This window comes from Sceloporus occidentalis, unplaced genomic scaffold (genome assembly GCF_023333645.1).
Source record: "Sceloporus occidentalis isolate IW3139 unplaced genomic scaffold, rSceOcc1.0.p SCAF_23, whole genome shotgun sequence".
Taxonomy (NCBI): Eukaryota; Metazoa; Chordata; class Lepidosauria; order Squamata; family Phrynosomatidae; genus Sceloporus; species Sceloporus occidentalis.
Genome location: NW_028317003.1, coordinates 617,279 through 630,972, shown reverse-complemented (window position 1 = coordinate 630,972; position 13,694 = coordinate 617,279). Strand labels below are relative to the sequence as shown.

The 13,694-nt window shown below is 40.7% G+C and overlaps 1 protein-coding gene across 1 annotated transcript in view; it reads right to left on the bottom strand.

Annotated features, from left to right (window-relative positions):
• LOC149300658 (thiamine pyrophosphokinase 1-like) overlaps positions 1-13,694 on the bottom strand; it is a 173,900-nt gene that overhangs the window by 145,407 nt on the left and 14,799 nt on the right. Inside the window, exons 2-3 of the mRNA XM_089484739.1 lie at positions 1,288-1,357; positions 717-824 (exon numbers count right to left, since the gene is read on the bottom strand). Of these exons, the coding sequence (XP_089340865.1) occupies positions 717-824; positions 1,288-1,357 (178 nt within the window). The remainder of the gene's footprint in view (positions 1-716; positions 825-1,287; positions 1,358-13,694) is intronic.

Below are 13,694 nucleotides of genomic sequence, written 5' to 3'. Positions count from 1 at the left end.
ACAAATTATTTTTTGTGACAATAGTATACAAGAAGTGAAAAAATACATTATTTAAAATAACAAAATATGATTATCCAATTTCAGCTTCATTTTCTGGTTAATCCTGTCCTTACTTTTCATTCTGTTTATTCAATACCCAGAACATAATTAATTACCAAAGAGTTGTGAAGAGTCCTCTATTACATATTATTGTTATTATTTAAATAATGTACTTATGGGTTGAAATGTTGGAGGCTAGTAATAAAAATTTGTTATTCTTTTTGATTCTGAGTAATTGTACGTAAGTATCTAACAACTGGCCTTGCATGGCCTTGTGGTAGCTGGCTATGGACAATTGCATAATGGTCGTCGACAAACTTTTTCAGGCTGCTACAAAAGTGTGATAATACATAAAAGCTGGGCAGCATGGGGCCATTTTAATTAAGCGTTGCTCAAAGCACAAGTGAACTCAATGTAGACTGATAGTAGGAGGATGATTAAAATAAGCTTTTGTCCTCAGGGACTCTATTTTTGTTATAATAATTTTTTCCTTATAAAATGTTATGCATAAAGGCTAATTTTCAACATTCATAGGTATCTGTCTTTGTAATATTAATTATTTGCCCTAAAACAATTTTAATATGTTCCATCTACAAAACAAAAAATTATTATTATTTCCAATTAAAAAAAAGTTAATAAAGGCTAAGTTTTTATTGCAAGTTATCACTTCTGCTCACCAAATGCCTCTGTCCATTTCTGCTCCCCCAATCTCTCTGTTTTCTAGGATCTTAGATTTTATGAGCATATAAAAGTACTCTACAACTATACAAATCACAATCATTAATCTAGAAAAGGAGAAATATGTTTATGTGTTATATATTTAAAATATTGGGACTAATTTACTGGCTGACTTAAATTTTTGCGAAATAAATGTTTTTTTTTATTTATTTTGATTTCATGCACACATTTCAATTTTATATTATCTTGTTAATTTTGGATTGATCAGTAAATCACTGTACCTGTGTCCAACAGTCTTTTGTGGTTGGCAATTTCTGGTTCTAGCTTATGTTTCTAAACCACCCCATTTTATGGCATCTCTTCGACATTTGCATAGAAAAATAACTGTCAATTATGTCAACGAGTCAACGAGTCAACTCAGCTATCAAGTGCATATGATGGCTGCAGCATACCATTAAGGTTTTGTATAAGGATACAGATCATTTTATAGCATTAATATGACATGAATAAATAATAAAATTATAACGCACTGCAATTAAAAATACTAGGGAAATACATGTTTATACTTACTTGTCTTGCTCTCCTACTGTGCTCACAAACAGGCGATTTGCACCTCCATCTGCACAGGCTTTTAAGACAGCTAAAGGGAAAATAAAATAATAAAACATTAGATGGTAAATGGTATAGGATGAGTATGGTATTTACAGTTGGGCTGAACAATGGAAAATACTGAGTAGTGATAAAGACAAGGCTCATTAGAAAATAGTGAAACATTAATATTGAAAAAGAATGAATGGTGGAGCTGAGAGACATTCCAGGGGAAACAGAATGGACAGGTAGATTTTGGAAGATCTCCACAAAACAGAAGAGATGCATGAGGTATAATAGGATAAATATATCTATGAATTTCTTAGCAAACAGCTAATTGGTACATTTGGTCTCCAAATAGATTATATTTATTCATATGGTGCCATTAGATTCTGTAGGGCTGTTACAATAGAGTCAGTAAAATAACTAATAATCACACACATTAACAAATTGGTAAAAAAAGAGAAGAGGACCCTGCTCTTGCGAGCTTACAATCTAGTCTGTGGTTAAAAGCAGGTGAAACAGTAGGAACGGAAGGCTTGGATGGGAATGAGTTGATCGAGTTAGGATGGCCTGTAGAGGTTGTCGGTCATTCAGATGGCTTGATTAGGAGGTTGGCTGAGAGCGTTAGACAGAAAGGTTGTACGCTTCTCGAAAAAAATAGGGTTTTGGGAGATTATGAGGGAGAAAAGTCTTGATAGAACAAGGAAGGGAATTCTAGAGAACAGCACACGTGAAATCCTAGATGGAGGCGTAGGATGAGGTAGTGGCGGTAGAAGATGTTCGGGATAAAGGAGAGGGCAGAGTCAAGTGTGACACCAAGGCAGTGAACTTGGTCAGTTGGTTGGATGGTGCCGTTGTCAACAGTAATAGAGATGTCAGTAGTTGTGGACGGAGGGGAATGCGGGATAACCATAAGCTCACTGTTTGAGATGTTAAACTTTAGGTAATAAAATGCCATCCATGATGCAATTCCAGAAAGACAGTAAGTGAAGCGGGTTAGAAGAAATGTAGGGGGAAGAGGAGATATAGATCAGGGTGTCATCTGCGTATATATTGGAAGGAAAAGGAAGATATGAGTTGCCCAAGTAGAGAGGTACAGACGGAGAATAGTTGAGGTCCAACAGCCCTGAGGAACCCCAACAGATAGCAGTAGGGGAGAGGAACAAGTACCAGTTAAGGAGACACTAAAGGTGCAGTCAGAGAGAGGTAGGATTTGAGCCAGGAAAAAGCTGTGTCGGGGTGAAATAAGGTGATTGCATATAGAATGCAAGTGTTTCATTCACACCTTATCTTAACAATTGTAATTAAGCTAGACAAGAGGGCACCCGAGTTATCCTTTTGAAATCCGCAGGGTATGGAGACAGGCAGGATAGAGACGTACCAGAGGAAAACAAAGGATTAAGCAGGAGATGAGGGGTTCAAACTGTACCAGATGAAGTATTCAAATAAGTATACCAGGGGAAAACAAAGGGTTAAGAAAGGAGGGGTTCATGGTGTACCAGATGAAGTGTTCAAATAAGCATACCTGCAAGTGAGGAAGATACGGCTGAAATTAAGTATTACTAGATGAGTAATTTGAGGAAAGCATGAAGACCAGGGAAGGGTGGATGAATGGATAACACAGTGTAATGCCTATCTGTCTACTTATGAAGAGTCCACTTGGCATGAGGCCATTGCAGCTACATTTCCAAGCAGTCCAGCTGTCATATACCCTTAAACCTTGGCCATGTATTATGTCCATACCTGGGAACTCTCCGGGTGCCCGCTCCCCGACCATTTTATGGAGGTGTTTCCCGCTGCAGTCAGCGAGAACTTCCCCGATGTCAGTGGGAGTGCCGCCGACGTAAGCGGGACTGCCCACCGACGTCAGTGCGCAGTCCTGGCCGCGTCCCACAAGGGAAGGCTCCAGGTAGCCAGAGCCCAGAAGTTCCCAGGTATTAATATGTCTATCCTATCACAGGGAAGCAGAGGGTTAAAGAAGCCGGGAAATACCATTGCTAAGGAGAATATATGAAGAAATAATTTACAAAAACTAAAAGAAAATAAACATTTCAGGGGGTTACGATAAAAGAAGACAATGAAAAAGGGGCAAAGGCTTTAGCAAGAGGCAAGAAGAATTAAAGTTGGGTGTGGTAGACTTCAGATACAAGGAATATGGAAGACGCATCTATTTTCTTGTAAGCCTACATTTTGTTTTGTTTGTTATATAGTGCAAGTGTAAAATGCTTTTCCAGTAGGGACCTTTTGATGGCTTAGCGAGCTTTCATTGATTTGCTTCAAACTATATACACACGAAGAAAAACTTTTATCTATTTGTCGGTCTAAGGTTTTGCCTGATGTCTTCAATTTATGAATCACACGCTGTGATTTATATATTAAACTTCAAGTGAAAGAACATTGATAACACTGCCATGAGTTTTTTGCATTTGATTTTGCAGTTAGATCTAAAGTGTTTCCTCATTCAAGTATATCTGAAATGCAACTTTAATAAATCTGTCAAAATAAACAAAACTTGTCACAGAAAAGGTTGTGACACATTCCTTTTCTTATTTTAATCTGCTCCGAAATGTGGAGACTAATCAATTGATCTCTGACAGGATGCACAGTACATTGTTTTTTTTATAGGACTTATGAAATTTCTGCATACAGTACAATTATTCAGCCAGAGACAAGATCTTTATCATTCCAAGTGCAATCCCTACATCTCAGAAAATTAAGACATTATCTCTGTTTCCTTGCAAGATAATATCTTAACCAATAACGGAAAAACACATGTAAATACTTTCATTTTTCACATTTAACTTTCCAATAAATTGTAAACACCATTTGCTACAAACACATTTCTCTATGAATAACGAAGTTCTGATCTTATTGTTGTATTTTGTATAAAATACTTTATATTTCAAACCCTTCATGAATAAAATGTACTCTACCCTAAAGCCTGAAGACATAGATGTCTTCAACCATGATGATCTTTCTCCCTCCCTCTTATATATAGGCTTTTAGAAAGACTTAAAAGGTTACATCTTTGCACATACATTTCAAACCATCAGAACCTTTGTCTACAAATGTCAAAATATAACTAAAAATAATGTTCTACCCACTGTAGAAAGCTGAAAAACAACCTTACGATACTGCATGTATTATACTATAAAAAAAACAATGATGCTCCTGCACTTCCTAAATATAATTCATTCTCAATCTTGATTTATGTCACATCAGTTATTTTTTTTTTATATAGCCTCCACCATATTGTAAAATGGATAAACAGGACACAGCTAGTATTATATAACATAACAATTAAAGTTATCGAATTAACAGGTACGGAGGGCCCTGCCAAAATGGGCTTACAATCTAGAGGTAACATCACAACCATTAAAAGTACCGATACCCATTGAGGTTTTCTAAACTTATACTCACTGATTTATTTATAACCCATCCTATATAAGATATATAAATAATGTTAGTAAAGGCTGGGAATGCCCTTCCTGGAGGGTACGTTATCTACGCTAGTCTCATGGAGCATACGGTCCAAACATTCCAGATACGACTGCCCCGATGTGATGTTGGGCCCATGTCCTAGTGTGCTGCGCTATTTTTATTGTATCACTACACAAATAATGCTGACATACACAAGTGTTTTAAAGTGTGCTTTGAAAAAATGAGTTATACAAAATTCAGAGAACACGACAAAGAAGGCTATGAGAATTGAAGACAAAAAAATCACTTTCTAGGATCGCACATAATGTCACATGTAATACATGGGCATCACAACAAGCTGAGACAAGCAGAGTAGTGATATCAAAAGGTGTTCCAACCATGTAACCCCCATATTGTCTCAATTTTGGCACTGTTCATGCTACCATGCTGCAAGTACCATTAAATGGGCGGTTTGTTGGGACAGCGGATGGCAGAACATTAATACACTTATGAAAACTGCCCAGGTAAATTCCAACCTATTGGCATCTGTGCAAAAACACATTACTATGAAGTCTTACAACAGCTTGAAACATTGCATAAACTTTGACAGATAATTGGCTCTACAATTTTATAACAAAACTTTAAATATGTTTTGTGTGATATTGTTTGGAGTTATTATGGAAAGTATTGAAATAATTTTGAGGCATTCAAATTATTCCTAAACATTTTAAGATATGGGATTTTAATAATAGTCAGATTTCAGAATCTATTTTGTATAAGGCTACTTTAGATCACATTTTAAGAAATACTGTTAAGAAGTAAATGAGGTAAAAGAACCCTTGGGAAATACAGACAATATCACAATTGATTTTGGCATTATGGAAAGAAAAATCGAAATATTATGAACATAATGCAGACAGATGGTTCTTTGGTAATTATGTAGGTGGTGTGAGGCTGCATAAACAAAATACAATTTTTTTTTTTTTCTTTCTTTAAGACAGAACAGTGTATTTTCTTTTTTCTTGCATAAGTAAATGGCTATTTTATTGTACATGTTATTACTATTTCTGGTACTTCATGGTCCTGTAGCTTTAAAGTTGTAGCCACCTCTGCACTACTATAAATATATACAGATATATAACATTGATATATATATATATATATATATATATATATATATATATATATATATATATATATATACACACATAGATATAACATTGCACTTACAGGTGAAGTGAATAACACTGATAATCTTTCATCAATCTAATCTATCATGTCCGTCTGTGGGATATTTTAGGCAGCAAGTGAACATTTCATCTTCAAGGTGATGTGTTAGAAGCAGGATTCGAGCGACTTTAACAAGGGCCAAATTGTGATGACTAGAAGACTGGGTCAGGGCATCTCCAAAATAGCAGCTCTTGTGGGGTGTTCCCGGTCTGCAGGGCTCAGTATCTATCCAAAGAGGTCCAAATAAGGAAAAAGAGATGAAGCAGCGACAGGGTCATGGGCGGACAAGGCTCTTTGATGCGAGTTGGGGGGGCGAAGGCTGGCCCTTGTGGTCAAATCCAACAGACAAGCAACTGTAGCTCAAATTGCTTTAAACGTTAATGGTGGTTCTGATAGAAAGGTGTCAGGACACACAGTGCAGTTTATTATGTATGGGGCTGTGTAGCCACAGATCAGTCAGGGTGCACATGCTGACCCTCGTCCACAGCCAAAAGCTCCTACAATGGGCGTGTGAGCATAACTGGACCATGGATCAATGGAATCATGTTTTCTTTTATATCACATGGATGGCTAGGTGCATGTGCGTTGCCTCGCAAATTACAGCACTAAAAGAATCTTCTGCCAACGTCTTGGTGCCAGATATCACAGCACACCTTCAGAGGTCTAGTGGGGACCTACACAATATTAGGCAGGTAGTCATAATGTTATGGCCGATTGGTGTATACTATCTATACACTTACACACACATATATGTGTACATGGGAGATTTCCCATCGGCTCTCAACACAAGCACCGGTACACCCACCAGAAGTTCACTTTAGGACAGGAGAGCTTCAGCAAGGTGTTTCCAGACCCGGCTGGACTTTCCCTTTGCTTCCCTGCTGGCTGCTTACAAATATTGTAATCTGCAATACAGGGCTAAGAAGACCCGCTTGCTGATCATATTGAGATCAGCACAAACAGATCTAGGAGAGGGTGAAAAATTTAACAGAAATTGAATAAATAAAAAATAAAACAAAAACACTACCCCCCCATTTAGTGAGGGTACAGGGGATGGACTGGCCAAGCATTTCTCCAGACCTAAACCCTGTTGAGCATCTGTGGGGCATCCTCAAACGGAAGGTGGGGGAGCGCAAGGTCTCTAACATCCACCAGCTCCGTGATGTTGTCATGGAGTAGTGTAAGAGGACTCCAGTGGTAACCTGTGACGCTCTGGTGAACTCCATGCCCAAGAGGGTTAAGGCAGTGCTGGAAAATAATGGTGGCCACACAAAATATTGACACTTTGGGCCCAATTTGGACACTTCTGTGACAGGGCCAGGCTAGCTGGCTCATATGTCATATGAAGTTTAGCCGGGTCACGGAGCACTTTTGTGTCCGGTTCTGTATACTGTGACCCGGTAATATATTATGTTGTGTTTATTGTGTAACCGGCCCAGAGACTGATGTGGATTCAGCCCCAGCCTTCAAAGAGACGATCCTATAATCTGGCTGGGGCTCTTAATCAGCCAACACAGCCCTGTCTGCCCAGACGGCACCCGCACTACAGGGGGGATAACACAGGTGGGGGAACCCATTGTATTCTATAATCCCCTCACCTGATACATCCCCTGTATACTGATGGGATTTGTGATGGGATGTGGCTGATGGGATTGGGGGTTGGGTTCGGTACACATTGCATTGAGATTGTATATAAGTTCTGCGTGTTTGTAATAAAGAGAGTTCTTCTTGGTTTACTACGAATGGTGGTCTGGATGATCCGTGGATAGCTGAGTGCGATCCGTATGAGGGACTGACTGGTGATTCCTCAGCCCTCAAACAGGGGTACCCAGCCTTGGGTACGGTGACCCTGTAACATTGGTTGGCAGCGGTGGGAAGAATCCCACGACTTGGGTGAAATCCAAACCACCAACTGGGATTGCAGACGAGAGACACCGAGAGAGCTCCTGGAGGCTTGTAGCAAAGGAAAGGCTACTCTGATTGCGGACTGCAGAGAGATGGACCGGCACCAGGATGCCCCAGAGGAGAGCCTCGGACTGAGTGCTCTACAAAAGAACATTCTATGGCACCTATCCCTGTACCCAGGAGGGGCTACATCGGAGCAAGCGACGGCGGTGATTAAAATGTGTCACCAGGAACTGAGCCAGAGTGGGTCTGTATCTCCCAGACTAGGGGAACAGACCACCAAAATATCATACCAGGATATCCAACCCTTCCGAGAACCAGAGGCTGAGACAGACCAGGTTACAGCCGAGGTATGTGAGCTGGAACACCAGCAATGGCAGTTAGAGTCTGCGCCTGCAGACTGGAGGGATGATTTCTCCCATCCCCACTTCGAATCATACTGGGCACAATACTGGACAATGTGGGATATACGAGTTCCACTCCTGGGGGAGAACCCGTTGCCGGAGTGGGAAGAAGAATTGAGGGGTCTCATATATGCAGAGCTCGACCTCCAGAGCCGCTACCAGGGATTCTCCCAGCAGTTAGCAGGTGAAGACCACAGCGACCCTCTGATGCTGTATAGCCCCGTCGACCCAGGACTGATATACGATGCCTTCCAATTTGACTCGTCCTTCGGAAGCCCCTGCCAGTACCGCAGGGATACAATCTGGGACAACCGTGCAGGAGTCCTGGTTTATGCTATTCCCACCGAGCTGGAGGCTGTTATGGATTGCCTGGTCCAAGAGGAATGGCAGCTCGAGAGGGACTATAAAGAATTGCTGCGGAGAGTGGAGCTCCAGGAGTTACAAGGAGACTGGGAGCATGGTACTACAACTTGCGGGAGTGGGACCGAGGTCCTCTTCACCTACTCCGCAGCCCCTGCCCTGGCGAGAAGAACCGAGGTCCTCGCCAGCAAAAAGAAGCGGAGGAGGAAGCCAAAAGCTCCGACCCAAGTCCTCACCAACAACCCGGGCTGCTCTACCCCGGCAGAAGAGATGACTGTCCCCACCGCCCGAGTAAGTGGCACAATCCCCCTCACCAAACCCTTATCTATGCTCGTAGAAGCCAGGGCCCCAGATTGTCCCCCTGATTTCCCGAGTGTCCTGGGAGAAGTCCGGGTCACTGCCCCAGAGGTTCCCACTGAAGTCCCCGGTGACCCGGTAGAGGCACCGTTCCCCGACCTAGTGAGGACGCCAGAGGGGCTGCCGAGTTCCCTGGGTCCTCTCAGTAGCCTGGCGCAGGCCCTGGTTCCTGTCCCTGTGTTCTCCGAAGTGATCCCTGGTTCCCCAAGTGTCCTGGTAGAAGCCCAAGTCACTGTCCCAGAGTGTTCCTCTGACTCTCCCCGTGCCCAGGCAGAGGCACCTGTCCCAGAGAGGAAGATCGAGGGTCTGCTTAACCCTCCCGGTGGTCCAGTATTGGCACCTGTCCCTGCCCCGGAGTATTCCCCTGGGTCCCCTGAGTACCCCGCAGAGCTGCTTAGCTCGCCCAATAACCCTGTAAGGGCACCTGTTCCTGTCCCAGAGTGTCCCCTAGGTCACTCCAGTGTCCCGGTAGAGGCTCCTCTTACTACCTCTACGTGTTTCCCTGGTTCCCCGAGTGCCCCCGGCCCGATCAGCAGGGTTTTCCTTCCATGCAACCACCCTGGCCTGGCAGCTGCCCCAGACTCAGTTCCGAAGACTAGGGAGCAAGAGTCTCCACGTGCCCCTGTTACCCCGGTGAAGGGGGATAGCCATGTGCCCCCGGCTGAGCTTGGACCGCCCTCCAATTCACAGAGGACTACTGACTATCCTTTTGGGCAACCAGGGCCCTGGCCCACCTTCAATGGATGATTCTGACAAAGGGGGCCATGAACTAAGGCCTGCACCTGTGAACTTTGTCCACTCGGACAGCCTGCAGCAGACCCGTGTGGATCTGCCTGGTCTGCCGGACCGTTGGTCAAGGGGGAGATCTGTGACAGAGCCAGGCTAGCTGGCTCATATGTCATATGAAGTTTAGCCGGGTCACGGAGCACTTTTGTGTCCGGTTCTGTATACTGTGACCCGGTAATATATTATATTGTGTTTATTGTGTAACCGGCCCAGAGACTGATGTGGATTCAGCCCCAGCCTTCAAAGAGACGATCCTATAATCTGGCTGGGGCTCTTAATCAGCCAACACAGCCCTGTCTGCCCAGACGGCACCCGCACTACAGGGGGGATAACACACGTGGGGGAACCCATTGTATTCTGTAATCCCCTCACCTGATACATCCCCTGTATACTGATGGGATTTGTGATGGGATGTGGCTGATGGGATTGGGGGTTGGGTTCGGTACACATTGCATTGAGATTGTATATAAATTCTGTGTGTTTGTAATAAAGAGAGTTCTTCTTGGTTTACTACGAATGGTGGTCTGGATGATCCGTGGATAGCTGAGTGCGATCCGCATGAGGGACTGACTGGTGATTCCTCAGCCCTCAAACAGGGGTACCCAGCCTTGGGTACGGTGACGCTGTAACAACTTCCACTTAAGGGTGTACTCACTTTTGTTGCCAAGGTTTAGACATTAATGGCTGTGTGTTGAGTTATTCAGAGGGGACAGCAAATTTACACTGTTATACAGGCTGTACACTTACTACTTTACCTTGTAGCAGAGTGTCATTTCTTCAGTGTTGTCACATGAAAAGATATGATAAACTCTTTACAAAAATATGATGGGTGTACTCAGTTTTGTGAGATACTGTACCTCCATCAAACTACATATTTGTTAAAACTAGACACAAGGTATTTTAACTCTTTCCATATCAGGTTTTTGGGATAGATACAGCACTAATGTTAGCACTTGCTCATAAAAATACACTTTTTTTTTTTGACTGCATAATTTAAAAAATGTTATACCTTTTTTTTTTTTTAACTATGTCTAATTTTTTATTTTATATTTTACTAATCAAATTGTGACTTGCATGGTTGAAACTTTTTTTATTTTTTAATGGGCACCACCATTTTGCGACTGAAGGGGTTAAGCTTTTGGAAGTGGAAGTGGTATGGGCATGCTCAAATTTGCCACAAATACATCACGTTCCTGATACATTAAAACCTTCTCTAAATAAGCCTTTGTCAGTTACAGTCAAATAATTTACATTATTTAAAAAAAAAGTATTAGTAATTTTCTATCTCAAGTAGAGCAAGACCTACTGTTGGGATGTATTTAGAAAATGGTATAAGCTTAGTACATGTATAACCGATTATTTACTTGATGAAGAATTTTAACAAAATTACAAAACTGGTTGTTAAAGACCTTTTACTAGTGTTTTTTCTTATTTATTTATCATTAATTCAGTTTTATCCTTTTTTTTGCAAAAATTTCTTGAGTATTATTTTTTCATATCCACTTAAACAACAAGTGCACTGTTACTTGTTCAGACATCTTATTTAAATTTTTAGAAGCTTAAATACAATGCTATCTTTAAAGTCTGGCAAGGTAATGTAGGATACGTGAATCAATGAATATGATGTATAACATATCTTCTTTTCCAGTCACTTCTGAATTTCTATAGTTAAAAGAAAAAGTAGCTTGATTTTCCACCACCTGAGCAGAAGCCAAGTCAGATCCCCTGATTTGGGTTGCAAAATCCATACAGGTCGAGCTTGATTGGCTACAGATACAGAAGGACCAGCACAGATGCAAAGTTATATTTATTGAACCCAAAACTTTTGAAGGACCATGGTCCTTTGTTGCTTAAATGCTGTCAAGAAATCGTAACTGTGGGACACTAAGAAACTGCCCATTCATCCTGACATTATGTAAAATGGGTTAACTATATCAATATGTGTGCACAGGCGCCAGTACATACATACAACTTTCAAAACTTAATGACCTGCACTAATATTATTTTATTGTAGGAAGTTTTATACTGTTAACTGATTTTATGATCAAAATGCAATCATCACAAACCACAATAATATTTTCAGAGAGTTAAGGCAGCTTTCTAGGTTAATTGGTATTTAATATTAAAAGTAGAGATTTATCCTGGCATGAAAATGTGGTATATGCTAATTTTCAGCAGAACTTGCTGGTCTCTCAAGTAAGACAAAATCAGACTAAAAGTGACTTCCAGAGTGTGTGTGTGTGTATATATATATATATATATATTTTTTTTTTATTATTTTTTTTTTTTATTATTATTTATTTATATTAGACTCGTGCATTCAGATTTGTTTCTGTGAGTCAAATTGTCATGTTAAATACTACTTGTCACACCCTGTCTACCTATTGTACAGCGCTACGGAATTTGATGGCGCTATACAAAACAATAAATAATAATATATTTTGCCAATTTCAGAAATTTGTACAAATCCCCAAAAATGAGTAGGGATCCCCCAAAAAACAAATGAACGCGAAGAGCTCCAAATTTTGGTTAAATGTTGTTGGTTCTTTCACTCTACCCACTCTGTTAGTCACACCACACTATTTTTCACTCTCTCTCATGCTTTCTCGGAATGCGTACCTACTGCTTCTGTGTCCCCGTGCTGCTCAGCTCCACTATTTTTTTATCATATACTTGGTTTGTGATAGAGCATGACAAAAGGTTTCACAGTTTATTTTATTACAATGTGTAAAAACACTGAAATCTTCTATTTCTAAAACAGTGGTATCAACTTGGAATATATGTCTGTGTGTGTGTGTGTGTGTGTGTGTGTGTGTGTGTGTGTGTGTGTGTGTGTGATATAGTCATGTACACCCTACTTGAAGTCTATGGCTTTATATATCAGGGCATAATAACAATCATCTGTTCCTCAGCAGGTCTAAAAAATAGGTAAATACAACCTCAGATGACATATTACAGTAATACATTCAACAAAAACAAAGCCATATGATTTGTTTTCATTTTTTGTTATTTATCATATTGTGACAAAGCATTGTTTTGCCTTTTGCGGCAACCACCGCATCTTACTTCAGAGGGGTGTTTGCTAGCTGATTGTTGCACACCCTAAAAAACCTAGGGCACTTTGGATCCTGACACTTTTTTTTCTGGTGGACTAAACACACCGCCAGGCTCAAACACACATACTACTAATATGTGCATTAGTTTACCAAACTAATGCACATAGTATTCTCAAACAAATGAGGCTCAAACATGCACACACCACACTTATACCTCTCTGGCTGGAGCAAATGGGGATCCCTCCTTGAGCCAAGCTCCTAAGAGGGCCCTGTATACTGACACTGCTCAAGACTCTGGTTCAAGCCTTTGGTCTCTATCAGGAGCCCTACTTGCTCAATCCTGTGGGCAAATTAGCTTCGCAAATCCAGAGGGCAGCTCTGCAAACAGAGTGATCCGAGTCTCCAGATTACTCTTCCTTCTAGATATTTAACTGAAACTGAATATTTAATGCATGCTAAATAACAGTGATAAACTCATGGGTTTAGTGAATATGCCTACAAATAGAGAATTTCTAACAAAAACCTAGAGTACCATAAACGGGGCACCTGCATATTCAACCTACCAACTAAAAATACATTGTGGTTGATTAATTAAAATGGGAAATTGTAGTAAATGTGCACTTTTATATCAGTTATGTTCCCACTGTACAGTGTATTATCAAGAGAAAATATGATAGGAAAACTCTAAGTAATTTCTTATAACAATATATTAAGTGATATAAATAGTTATTTGACACTATGGAAACCATCAGTGAAAATGTCACAATATTGTTTAATTGGGTTTCTGGGTAGGAGATCCCCTAAATTGTCCAGTTGGCAATAAAATCTAGTGATTAGAACCAATAAATATATTTTTCACTTTGATAAA